This window comes from Bos javanicus, chromosome 10 (assembly GCF_032452875.1).
Source record: "Bos javanicus breed banteng chromosome 10, ARS-OSU_banteng_1.0, whole genome shotgun sequence".
Taxonomy (NCBI): Eukaryota; Metazoa; Chordata; class Mammalia; order Artiodactyla; family Bovidae; genus Bos; species Bos javanicus.
In genome coordinates, this window is record NC_083877.1 from 343,679 (window position 1) to 357,498 (window position 13,820).

General features: G+C 47.6%; 1 protein-coding gene across 2 annotated transcripts in view; it reads right to left on the bottom strand.

The window, feature by feature from the left end:
- The window catches only part of LOC133255507 (liprin-alpha-1-like), a 31,147-nt gene extending 18,383 nt beyond the window's left edge, over positions 1-12,764 (bottom strand). The window contains exons 1-6 of one of the 2 annotated variants that reach the window (XM_061429886.1): positions 12,436-12,764; positions 10,791-11,333; positions 7,335-7,466; positions 5,921-6,101; positions 3,203-3,335; positions 1,857-1,919 (exon numbers count right to left, since the gene is read on the bottom strand). In XM_061429886.1, the coding sequence (XP_061285870.1) occupies positions 6,009-6,101; positions 7,335-7,466; positions 10,791-10,916 (351 nt within the window). In that variant the 5' untranslated portion in view covers positions 10,917-11,333; positions 12,436-12,764 and the 3' untranslated portion in view covers positions 1,857-1,919; positions 3,203-3,335; positions 5,921-6,008. Of the gene's footprint in view, positions 1-1,856; positions 1,920-3,202; positions 3,336-5,920; positions 6,102-7,334; positions 7,467-10,790; positions 11,334-12,435 lie in introns of those variants that run through there. The other variant, XM_061429885.1, reaches the window with a different exon arrangement.
- Positions 12,765-13,820: the final 1,056 nt, after the last annotated feature.

Sequence of the window (13,820 nt, forward strand, 5' to 3'; positions counted from 1 at the left end):
CCGTTCTGCAGGGCATGTGCTCTCCATGAACTCCACCTGCCGTGGTTTTGGACATAGGGCCAGTTTCTGGCTCGGCCTTTGTCTCAAATTATATCCCCTTACTCTAGAAGAAGGCTGGGCAGGGGCCCTGGACTGTGAGGATCCTCTAAGCACACAAACACAGAAATATGCGTATGGGCTCCAAACTGTCTCCTAACTCAGGATTCAAGCAGTAGTCCATTTCCTACAGGTGAATGAATGTCACCAGTTAAGCACTTAATAACCTTTGCTAAAATTTATCTCTCACTTGTGATCATTTTCCGTGAAGAAGACAAAGAAACATTTAAATACTTAATAAGAATTACTGCCCCTATAACAAGTAAGAAAAAAATCAGGATGCTCAGTAATCTGCTCGCCTCATTCACAAGCCAGGTGATTCCTCCCACCACAGCCAAAGGCAGGTCATGTCTCAGTCTCCAATCACATAAAAAAGACTACAGGTCATTAACCTTCTGCAACTCTTCAGAAACATCAGTGTCACAGTCTGTCAAGCCCCTCAAATGAATACACCCAAATATCAACTGGTCGGGCCCCCCACCTTCAAACCTCCGCCTGTGGTTGTGAGTTTTCCCAATACTGTGACCACCACTCTCCCTGGTACCAAGTTCGACCCTAAGGAACGATGCTTGTCTCTTCCCTCTCACTGGCCACGAAGCTACAGGCTCCTTGAGGTATGACCATGAGTTACACCCAGTCATACTGTCCACACACCAGACAGGCCTTTGTCACACTCGACAGTGCTGAGGGGAGCTGCCTGGGGGAGCAGCCTACCCGTGGTGGAGGGGAGCCCCTCGCAGCCTTATCTGGTCCAGTTCGGCTCTCAGGGTTTCCAGGTTTAGAATCACCTGGTCCTACGAAACAGCAAATGACACAGCCTGCACCGCTTGCTTTCCGGATGTAAAATGACTTGCACGAAAATGTGCATAACAGGTTACGTGAGTAGTTATCAACTCTGAACATTTTATTTCAGAAAAAAAATGTTCTCTAAGAGTCCCATAGCAAATATAAACATTCAGAACAATATTAACCCTTATAAACCATAATGAATAGAAAGTCCCATCTCAGTTATAGAAAAGGTTTCTCTGGAGGAAAATATGGCAAGCCATTAACAACGATGAAGTCTGTAGACAGAAGCTGGACTTGCAGCGGGGGTTCGGTTTAGGGGGACAGGACTCACTCTATTGCTCTCGCTCCTCTCACTGCTTTAAACTGTCTCCATGGAGCTCACCTGCATTCCTGGGCATTCCTCACATTCATTCCTCTACAGCCCACTTCACTTCCTCATGGGGTAAAACAAGTCAAACGGGCCAAGTTTCCGAGTCACTCGACTCACTCGACCCTGTGCTGTCAGCCAAGGTGGTCACTCGCCTCGTGCAGCCCCTGAGCACGTGAGACAGGACGGTGCAAAGCTTGATGTGGAAATTACACAGAAGATTTTAAGTCTCACGGTAAAAAAAGAATGTGAGGTAGCCCGTTCATTTTTAGGAAATTTTAGATTGTATATGTGGCTCGTATTATCTTTCTGACAGATAGCACTGTCCACATGAAAGGCTCATGCTTTGTCTCAGCTTTTGGGTGAACCCAGAAAGGACTACTCAGAATTCTGAACCACACACAATGGCCACACGCTCTAAATGCATCTATAATGCAAACACATTCAGTGTTCAAAACCAGAAATGCTATACGTGTTACAGCAGTGGATTAGCCATAAGGAAAATGTAACTCGACTTCTGCTAAGCACCTGTAGTGACTGTAACAATGAACTCAGCTCAATTCAGCTCTTAAAAAATTTCTAAACGATTTAGAGATTTAAGTACCTTGTTGTTTTGCATTTCTTTTAATTGCCTTTTTGCTTTTTCAACTTCCCATATGACAGAATTCTGAAAAAGATATACACAGTGCTTTAGGGTCAATTCTTACAGATGCTGTGTTGACTGAGGGATGGCTACTCTTCTGTCTGAAAGCATAAAGCACATCCAGAGGAGGGGTGGACCTCGAGCCCAGAGTGAAGTGCCAGCACGAGGCAGGATGACTAAGTTTAACACTAACTTGTACACAGACAATCTCCTCCTTGCCTGACTGGTATTCTAGACACAAGGAGCCCAGGTCCCTGGGTTAAGTGAAACTGCTTTATACTTGCTTTCAGCTTTTGCAGTTCAGTGGTCACTCAGGAAACTGGCACAGGTTTCACATGCCAAATTCAAATCTGAGACAAAACTATCCCCACCTCAAAGCCAGCCCACAAGTCAGGGTGAAGTGAGGGGACCGCCCTGTGTGGTCTCTAGTGAGGTGTGTGTTTCATCTTGGGTTTTGTGGGGGTAAAACGTGCTGCAGAACTTGTAGTGACCACTGGTATCTCTCAGACAAGCGTTGCTCAGGGAAGGTTCTGGGCCTCATTCTGGACCTTGTCTTTAGGACACTGGTGCAGCTGGGACAGGTTTTCACCAGACCTGAACCAGAGTGTTGCCCACTGACCTGCTCTGATGGAGGTTCTCAGACATTTTCCAAAGCAAATGAAAAGAGAGAAGGCTAGAGTTGGAATATGAGAATGCTTGCTTTTACTTGCTTCAATCTTTTCTATCACATTATATGAAAGATCCTGAACTACACTTCTTGATTTGGCTGCGTCAGGCCTCAGTTGCATCACACGGGATTCTTTTGACGTGATTGCCACGTGGCACGTGGGATCTTAGCTCCCCAACCAGGGATCGAACCTGCTGAGTCCCTGACCTTGCAAGGCAGACTCTCAGCCACTGGACTGACAGAAAAGCCCCAGAAATAAACTTCTAAGAAAGAAACGAAGGGGTGAGGTGGACTTAGAAGAAAGTTCTAGCACGGCGGCTGGTAACACCAGAGCCATCAGTGGATCCAGCTCTCTGATGCTTTCTGTAAGGGTTGTGGGCACACATCTATGTGTGTTCCTTTACACACTGCCTGTGGATGCTATCACGCTTATTGACTAGCATGAAATGCTGCTACTCAATTATTCATAACCAGTAAAGACATTCACTCTGGGGCCCTCTATGGGAACAGTTTTCCAACTCCTGTCCTGGAGATTTCCCACACACAGACCGGGCCGGGCCAGGCCGGGCCAGGCCAGGCCGGGCCAGGCCGGGCCAGGCCACATGCGCCTCTTTCTAAAGGGGCCATGGGGCTGGCTCACCTTATTCTCCAGAGCAGCCATTCTCTCCTTCAGATGAAGCTGAAGCTTCTCATCTGATTCGGACAGAAGCTTATCCACGGTATCTGATAAGCGTTTATTGTGTTCTTCATTCATTTTTTTCTCTCTGCCTTGCCTAAAACAGGAAAAAACAAAAACTCATAAACTTTAAGAGCACAGTACAGTCCTTATTTTAAAAGCATCAGGGAGCCGCGACGTGAGTGGCCTGTGCCCTGGTTCCCGAGGTGATTCCCTCCCACGGCCACCTCTGGTGGGCTCTTGAGCATCACCAGAGCAGACGGGCAGGTGCAGAGGGAGGCAGGGACTTCAACTGTCAAAGGTCACTTCCAATGCTTCTCTTTGGCAGAGCATCTGGGGGACCTTACTGTCAACAGCCATTACCTGTCGGAGAGGCTCCGGGAGCAAGCAGATTAACACTCAGAAACAAGCAGACTTTAAAGGGGATTGGCATACACACACATTGGTAGAGGAATTTCCCAGTATATAAACAGAAGCTTGATTCTGGATTAAGAGGGTAAAATGAATTCAGTTTATAAAGCAAAAGGTGAGAAAGTTCATTTTGGGAAAAAAGCCAGTGGAGATAGACTTTCACATATTTTTCTTTACATGCAACATCACTTGAATTCTTTGTAATGATTGCTGTAATTCAGTCGCTCTGTCATGTCTGACTCTTTGTGACCCCATGGACTACAGCACGCCAGGCTTCCCTGTCCTTCACTATCTCCCAGAAATTGCTCAAACTCACGTCCATTGAGTCAGTCATGCCATCCAACCATCTAGTCCTCTGTCGCACCTTCTCCTCCTGCCTTCAATCTTTCCCAGCATCAGGGTCTTTTCCAATGTGTCAGTTCTTCGCATCAGGTGGCCAAAGTATTGACCCTTCAGCCTCAGTATCAGTCCTTCCAATGAATATTCAGGGCTGATTTCCTTTAGGATTGATTGGTTTGATCTCCATGCAGTCCAGGGGACTCTCAAGAGTCTTCTCCAACACCTCAGTTCCAAACCTTCTTTACGGTCCAACTCTCACATCCATACATGACTACTGGAAAAACCACAGCTTTAACTAGGTGTTCCTTTGATGGCAAAGTAATGTCTCTGCTTTTTAATATGCTGTCTAGGTTGGTCATAGCTTTTCTTCCAATGATAATTCATATTCAGTTCAGTTCACTTGCTCAGTCGTGTCTGACTGTGCGACCCCATGGACTGCAGCATGCCAGGCTTCCCTGTCCATCACCAACTCCCAGACTTGCTCAAACTCATGTCCATTGAGTTGGTGATGCCGTCCAACCATTTCATCCTCTGTCATCCACTCTCTTCCTGCCTTCAATCTTTCCCAGCATCAGGGTCTTTTCCAATATGAAAATTCATATTAAAAAATGAAATAATTACCTCAAGCAACTTTTAAATGTAATAACAAAGTTGGCAAGTCTGTGTTTTATAAAATGAGCATCTATTTCAAGGTTTAAAAAGCTGTTTTAGGACCTACTGTATAAAAAAAAATGGAGAGAAGACAAAAGAATGATCTATTTGAGATTGGCTCTGTGTTAGAAACTGCTGAGATTAATTGACGGGTCCATCCACTTTTGTGCATGTTTGAAATTTTCCATGGTAATATATTTAAAAACAGTTTATTTTCTGTTAAAACAGAGTCTTCTCCAGCAACACAATTGAAAAGCATCAATTCTTCAGTGCTCAGCCTTCTTTATGGTCCAACTCTCACACCCATACACAACTACCGGAAAAACCATAGCTTTGACTATATGGACCTTTGTCGGCAAAGTGATGTCTCTACTTTTCAATATGCTGTCTATGTTTATCATAGGTTTCCAAGGAGCAAGCATTTTTTAATCTCATGGCTGCAGTCACCATCTGCAGTGATTTTTGAGCCCAAGGAAACAAACCCTGTCACAGCTTTCACAATAAGGCATCGGCATTCAAATATTTTTAAAGCAAAACAAAAGTTTACTTTGAATTGGCTTAGTTATAAACAGCATCCCAATCTCAACAGCCTCTGAGCAGCAGTTCTGAAAGTGAGGAAGAGCACCCCTGATTGGGAGCCATTGAGCCTCTGCCTAAGCGGGGAGGGCGCCTCACCGCGGGTCTCATGATGGGAGTCAGAACCACTGCCCCCTGGGAGCCCGCCTGTGAGGCTCTGCAGTCCAGGCCCAAGAACACAGGCATGGTGGGGACAGTACTGACACGTGAGGCTGGACCCGGGATCCCCACTCCATTTCCTGGATGGTCTGTATCGCCGTGTGGCCAACCCTTCCAGGAAACCTCTCTCAGGACTCGGTGATGCGAACCTCCACCATCACCCTTTCCTGACGCACCTTCTGTTGCAGTGCAACTACGGTTCTCCTCCTGCCTAGGAGCAGCCATCCTACACACACACCATGTCTGGGCCAGCAATTTGGCATGTGGGACTCCAGCGCCACGTCCGAGGCAAGCAGGCTCCAACACCTGGGAACCATGCCTTCAGTTTCATGGGCCCCGGGCTGACACCCTCGGGTTTGTTTGAGGGGCAGTCTTGAGGTCCACCTGTATCCCAAGCAGCTCCCCGGACTGGCTGGTCAGAGCAATAAGCAGCCTCTTTGAACGTGGGGACGCCCTGGCCCCTGCCCACCACCTATGGGTGACCACCTCTGGCCCTGCTCCCAAGGAGGTGGGTGCCCGGATCAGCAGATGGGCCCACACACGCACACATTCGGTGGCAGAGACGGGAGCAGCGGAGAAAGGCATCGCTGGCCCTCGCCCAAGCCGTGTCTCCCACCCAGACGCTGCCTCCCCGTCAGCACACGACCCGCTGCAGCTCCTTGTTCTTCTCCTCCAGTTGGGGCTCCATCTGGCGCAGCCTGTCCTCGATGTTGCGTGTCTCTCCCGCCTGTCAGCAAAGAACAGCGTCAGCTCCGCTCTCAATGACCCTGTCCTGATGGCACGCGGGCTGTGACGGCAGGGGCGGCAAGCAGGCCATGCTTTGTGCGGACCAGGGGCCCCAGGGTCGCGGGGTACACACCTGCACGCCTGCTCACGCAGCCTGCGCGGCTTCGTGTGTGACACGTAGGTCACCGAAGGTGCTAGTGATTGGCTCGTGAGAGGAGACATGCTCGCCCCCGCCCCGGGTCCCACACCCGCGGCCGCTGCGCCCCCTCCTCAGACTGCCTGTCGCGAGCCACGCAGGCAGCAGGCAGTGGCAAGTGCGGGAAGCGCGAGGCACATGTTCTACCTTCCTAAGCTGGGAGGTAAATTCGAACCCTTTAGCCTCCTTAGTGGCAGCGCTTCCGGAAGACAAAAGGTCGAACTACAAAGCCTACCTGGGACGGACAGCAGAGGTGCTGCGGGGGAGAAGAAACCAAGCCTTGAGAGGAAGATCACAGGCAGAAGGGCGCCCCCTGGCGGCTGTTAGTGACCCTGCTCTGGGAGGGTCTGTGAGCACCCGACACCGCCGGCCACCTGTCACCGGATGGCCCCTCAGCCACTCACTGAGCTCCGAGCAACACTCCCAACAGCCACGCCAGCACAGGCCCGGCCCGACTCTCCATGCCCAGCCAGTGCCCACCGGCAGCGCAGGGCAACACCTTTCCTGCCAGAAGGACGGGGTGGCTGGCTGGCTGGCAGTGGGGACGATGCCCCCAGCAGCGCCACATCCCCAAGACAAGGCCTCTCACCCACAGGCTCCCGGGGATGGCGAGCTGGGAGTGGGACCCCGGGTCTGTATGTGCCCCACTGTGACTTCTTCAACAAGTGTGTGGATAAAGATTTAAAACTGTGTTCATTACAGAGCTCTTTTGGCCATCTCTTAAACGAGAATGGGATTTTTCTAGGTCTCTATCCTGCTAGGCTTTGAGTTGCTGACTGAACTCTGAGCAGCAGTGACTCGGAGCTGAAGCGTCCTGGGGACACACAGAACACAGGACAAAACTGGAGGGAAATTAACGTAGGGATGACACAGAAGTGGGGACTGTCTGACACTCAGGGAGCGCTCCTATCTGAGATGAGCAGCACGACCCCCGCGTCTGCGCTCCTGTGTGGACTGAGCAGTACGGGCAGGGGCATGGTGGGACAGCACGGGAACAGGCCCTCCCCGCGCCCGCCCCCCAGGGACCCAGAGCAGCACCTTGGAGAGCGCGGCCACCTTCTGCGCCAGCTCGGCCTCCACCTCGGGCAGCGTCTCCGCCCTCCGCAGCGTCTGCTGCAGCTTCTCCACCAGCTCCAGGCGCTCCTGCAACTGGCGGTTCTTATCCTCTGTCTACAAAGGGAGAGCAGAGGATCAAAACAGGCCGAGTGGTGTAGCCACTGTCACTTTAAGTAAGCTGAGACAAAACCTAAATGCACGTGGCTACTGGATTCGTTCTCTTTCGGAAGCTGCTTCAGGGTAAATTTTCTCTCAGTGTTCCTGAGCTTGGTCTCAGTGAGCAGAACACCTCCTGCCAGAGTATTTGCTTTTCCTAAACATTCCCCAAAGACGTCTTTGAAAAACAACAAAAAAATGTTCTTATATATTAAAGAAGATCAGTTTTCTGTAGAATCTTATTCATTCTTATTAACAAGTTAAGGGAAGAAGGGTTCAGTACCGACCCTTCTTAAAACATCACCAGAATCATCATTTGAAGGGAACCCTACTGACTGCAGGTGGCCATGGACATGTATGCCAAAATATGGCTTTCATCTCTTCTGAAATACAAACCTGATAAGAGCGTGCCTGGTGAAATGCCAGTCAACTAATATTTGTAAATGCACAATCATTCTTTTAACAGACCTTCTTAATCTGAAAAACTTTCAATGTAGAACATTTAGACAGATTCTTTTTTAAAAAAGAAAAAAAATAAGTATCTCTAAGGTCAGTTTCCTGAGGTTAGCATTTGTTTCTAAGCAGCTTTCTTACTTTTTCTCTGTGCCTATTACTCTATTTACATACACAAACAATATGATATGCTTTAAAACCCTCAGAAAACAATAGCATATGGTACATAATATTTTCTGATCTGCCTTTTACAGCCATTATTTTGTATATAGTAATGCTCTTAATTAGCATTCCACATCATACATTTCAATGGCTTTCTTGTATTTTATTTTTGTGGTGGGGACAATGATACACTTTGGCACACACCAGACTGACTCACTGTGTTTTGGAGAAGCCAGATCTGGTTTTCCTGGTTAAGTCCTGATTATCTGAGACCACACGGGAACAGAAGCGAGTAAGGCTCACCAAACCACAGGAAGTACAAACCCTAATCAGACTGGAGCTCTAACCTTGTCTTTTGTCACAGTGACCCCAGTTCCCAACAGGCAGCCAGCTGCTGTGAAGTTCCCTGCTGCTCTCTGCTCTTTCAGTAAAAACGCTAACAAGCCAACAATTAACGTTCAAGTAAAACAAAAGAGTCAGGAGTGGAATTCCGCAAAATGGTTAAACCAAGTCCCAAATAATTCAAACCTGTAAGTTGCAGTCACCCCCAATTTTTTAAAAATGTATTTCCTTCCAGTACAGCTGATTTGCCATGACGTACATCCACACTTTTGAACGCAATATTGTAGGGTCATAAGAACTTTAAACTGGGACTTGATTTCCAACATGGGAGTCACATGAAAAGGTCTTTACCTTCCTTCCTCAGTAATTCACTACTATAAAAGTCAGACACAGTTTAGTAAAGGCCATTACCTGTCGATGCATAGAATCCTTATTTTCAATTTCATTTTCAAGTTTATCATTGAGGTCGTCCTAAGTTTCAAGTCAAACATAAAGTTAACGTCCTCAAAATTAAAGTCCCAGACATGGCAGTTTTCTTGGACGCGAGCAAAAATGCACCTACCTCAAAGGTCACATTTGCCACGATTGGCACCCATCTGTCTTAATGTTCTGTCCAGCCACTCGGTTTACCAAGCTTCTTTTCTACATAATAAACCTAAACAGCAAACAAAAAGTATATTAAACTACCCTGTTATTGCAAGAATTCCAGGAAGAAAGTTATCTGGCATGAAGTCAGGACCTCTGTCTGCTACACCATACAGGTGGGCTTGACCCAGAACAGGGAGGGACCTTCAACAGGCCCAGCGGGGAGCTCTGAGGCTCGTTTCCTAGGGTAAAAGTTGGAAAAATCTCATGCAATTTCCTCAGAATTAAAGTAAGAATATTAACGACTGGAAACAGAAGTCAAAGTGTAACACAACTGGGAACAGCCTTCTGAAGCCTAATTCTTCTAAAGCAGAGTTACACTGCATGTATGAAATGCTCAAATCAGGACCAGAACTTGCTGCTGGTGCAACTCCTGTCTGCCGGCTCAAAATCCATTTCAGGTCCCTCCCTGGTCACTAAGTAACCAATGTGGGCAAAGTCCTAACATTAAAAGTGAAAGGTCTTAAAAAACGCTTTTTCCAGAATTCTATACGTATTAAACTCTGACACCTAATCTTTTCCTGTTGCCAAAGATTAGTGTGAACAGGTTATACAAACATGTGCAAATATTTCTGTTTTGCGTTCTCACACAGAATTACTCACACCAAGCTACTAAACAAGTACACCTGCTGTACCACATGTTGGAGGGGTTCTCTCTGAGATAGTCTCACAGGGGAGGTGGGGGCAGGGTGGGCGCTGTCTGCACACAGAGGAGAGGCGAGGCTCACAGAGGGAGGCCTGAGCCCCAGTTCTATTCTGTTTTCACAGTGACCACTGGGGAGTTTCTCATAAATCATGACACCTGCATACACGACCGCCAGAAACATCATGATTCCACATGGTCACACAGCTCGGGCCCGAGGATCTGAGGGTGAGCAAACACCACTCGACTTGTCTGACCACCGGTATCACTGTCACACATCCCTTCAAGGAGCAGAACCTCAGAAAACTAGAGATGGCCAGGCAAGCTGCCTCAGCAGAGCCCACACAGCATGCTCCCATCTCTCCGAGAGAACGGGCTCCACAGACGTCACCAGACTCGCCTGAGTGAATCAGAAGGAAATTTCAGCATCATCAGGAACACATTCGACAGGCAGGTGGGGGGTGGGGGGGGGAATGAACCGGGACACTGGGGTTGACATATATACAGTACTGATACTACGCATAAAGTCAATGAGTAAGGACCTAGTGTACAGCACAGGGAAGTCTACTCAGTGCTCTGTGGTGAAGTAAATGGGCAGAAAATCTAAAAGAGAGAGAGATACATAGATAGATAGATAGATAGATAGATAGATAGATATATGACTGATTCACTTTGCTGTACAGCAGAAATTGACACAGCAGTGTAAAGCAACTATACGCCAATAAATGAACGAATGGATGAATGAATTTTTAAAAAAGGAACACACTGGGCCCCCTAGAACTTGTAGAAATGAGGAGTCCACACCCAGGGTGCAGCACAGTGCTAGGGCTGCCCTCATGTTGGTCCACTGCCAATGGACAGTCTGGACCAGGCCTCTTCTACCCCCATAGACCTCGATGCAAGGCGGGGAGGCAGCCAGTCGTGGTCTCTCCAGTGCTCCACTCTTACTCACGCAGCCATCCCAAGGCTGAGATCACCGGGAGAACAAGGGACCCACATTCCACCTCAAGACAACAGACATGGCCGCCATCACTCACTTCGCAGACATCCCACTGCAATTTCATGTTCACGTCCTTGGACTTGAGGAGGTCCTTCCTGGCCATGTCCAGGTCCTCCTCCAGCTCTGTCACGTGGGCAGAGAGTGCTGCCAGGCGCTCCTTCATCTGGCTATGCTCCCGCGACTGCTTGTCTAGGACTTCCTGGAGCTCGACCACCTTAACCAGGTCTTCCTCATGGCTTAGAGAGCCATTGGAGGGTCTCTAAGGGGGAAAGGAAGCCTTAGACAGCCTTGTTTTGGGAGGGAGGGAACACAGCACTTCTGGGCAATCAGTGAAGTCAAAACTGCCTTCTGCACTCTGGGAGCTCACAGGACCCTCACCACCACTCAGACCTACATGGTGCATTGGTGAGAGGTTCCAACAGCCCTGCACAGACTGGATGGTATGATGAGAATCAGACAGAGAGCGAGACCAAGGACTTGCCTTTCCATTGGCGCTTGGCATGTTTTCTTGCTCGTGATTTACATCAAGCACCCCGTCCGGTAGTATCTTTTCTTGGTTATTCTCCTCTTGAAGAATCATCTGCTAAAACCAAAAAATTGAATCAGAGTAAAGAAATAACTAAAGACAGCAAAACTCCACCTGGAAAACCTCAACTCAAAACAGAAAACACAACATAAAAAGAAAATATATGGTGATGCTATCCATCCCGAATACAACCAGGTGATTAGAGTCAGAATTTGTCTTCTCCTGGACAAAGGGGTACTTAAGAGATCCTGCAGCTCTGAGCCACAAGTCTAGTTTACTAGTCATTAAAATAACCCAGGTGGGCGGGTCCTCAATCAGAAAGATAAATAACATCTGATGCCCACCACTACAGCCTTCATTCTTTTTTAAAATGAAAGGATACAAATGACAAACCCTTAACTGAAATTACAAGATGACTGATCAAACTTACCCCTTTATGTGTGGCACCTAATTCTTTTTCTAACAAACTACACCTTTCGAGTGCTACTCGTAATCACGCTCTCAACTCAAATAAAAGGGGCCGAGTCACTCTGTGTTGATGTGTGTATATACGTTAGTACACTTCTTAGTGTATACTCACCCTAACACATGGATACTGTCACAGAATACCTTTAATGTCTCTCATTGATCTTAACGTCAAGAAAATCTGCTTGTTAACAGCTTTAAATTCTAAGTTTGAGAGAACAAAATGTTATCCTAAATTAATTCTATGGCCCAGTTTTTAACTGCAAATTGATATACAGAATATAATAAATCTTGAGACATTTATGCCAACTAATACTTTTCAACTGGGGGCTTCCCAGGTGGCTCAGTGATAAAGAATCCGCCTGCCAATGCAAGAGGGCAGGTTCGACCCCTGAGTCAGGAAGATCCCCTGGAGTAGAAGATGGCCACCCATTCCAGTATTCTTGCCTAGGAAGCCCCATGAAGAGAGGAGCGTGGTGGGCTACAATCTACAGGGTCACAAAGATTCGGACATGACTGAGCATGTATGCAGGCAACACTTTTTAACCATATAAAACTCTGACTTCTTACAGAAAAAATGTATATATAAGAATTCAAGAAGCTCAAAAGTCAACTAGTTACATAAATACGTGCATCATCCACCTAACAAGGCAGCAAGTATACAAATCCAGGATGGCTGGGTGGCTGGTACCTTCTCGTCCAGGGCCTTGTGGTGCTCAAACAGCAATTTCAGCGCCCTGAGCACCTCCATCTCACTGGTCATGCCGGCTGGGACTGCGCCTGCTGCTTGCCTGCCGTCATCCAGAGGCACGGCACCTACCGGGAAACCAGGCACTCCAGGTGCTCCAGCAGCTGCTGCAGGGCAGGGCCAAAGGAGCATCTTCAACCTCATACATGAATTCAGGGCCGATAACTCCTCTCAGCCTCACACTATAGCCGAAAACACGCTAAGGCATGTCGGAATCCCACCAGTTCAGACTAAAGTTAGAGTGGACTTCCCCAGTGGCTCAGTAGTTAAGACTCCACACTTCTGCAGGGGTCATGGATTTTAATCCCTGGTCGGGGAACTAAGATCCCCCACAAAGTGTAGCATGGGCAAAAATGTAAGTTAAAAGAACCCCCCCCCCCAAATGTACTAAAATTACATTAGCTCTCATCATAAATTTGAAGTAAGGTATGAGAACCCCGAACTGATCCACCCTGGTCTGCTCAGTGGGAAGATGTGAAAAATGACTTGAAAATCAAAGTTTAAAGACAGCAACGTGGAGTCCAGCGGTGACCCCCGTGGGGCAAATGTCAACACATGAGAATCCCCCTACTGACCCTAGTGTTATTTCTTTCTGCTTTCAGCTCAGTGATTTCTTCTTCTAAGAAGCTGCTCCCTGAATATTTTTAGTTCTTCAGTAGGAGTTGGAAACTCCTAGAAAACAGTTAAATGAGAAACTAAATGCAAACATAAATTAAAAAGAGAGCGAGACTGTGAAGACTGATCCTGTCAAGTCTCTCCAGGCTCCACACAAAGGATCTCCTTGCCCCTCCAGAGAAGAGGGGGTCCACTGACCCCAAGACCACACAGACCACCACAACTCAGACCGGCCTTCAGCCTCCACCTTGACCTGGCAGGCATGCGGCAGGGGAGAACCCAGAATCCAAGCCTGCCTTCTCAAGACCCAGGAACATCTGAGAAGCTTTCCAAAACATAAACCTAACAAAGTGGATAAAGAGATTCTTAAACGACACACAGACAAGTGACCTAGAACCACTGGGGAGAGTGAAGAAAAAAGGGAAGGTCTACAAGGCCACCAGGCTTTGGAGTGTTCCTCTTAGAAAAAGGCTGATGGCACCCCAAGGCCATCTGTTAGCCTGACTCCACTGAAGTCAACCAGTAATTCAACTGGTTAAAATGTTAAATTTATGTAATATATATTTTACCACAATTTGCATGCATGTGGGGCCATCCACGTGGTGAACTTGCTCAAACTGAACCACACAGAGTCTTTCGTTCTTCTATTTTTCTTTGCAGAAAAAAATAAATCCTGGGCTATGTATCCCCTACTACATACTGAGTGTTCAGCA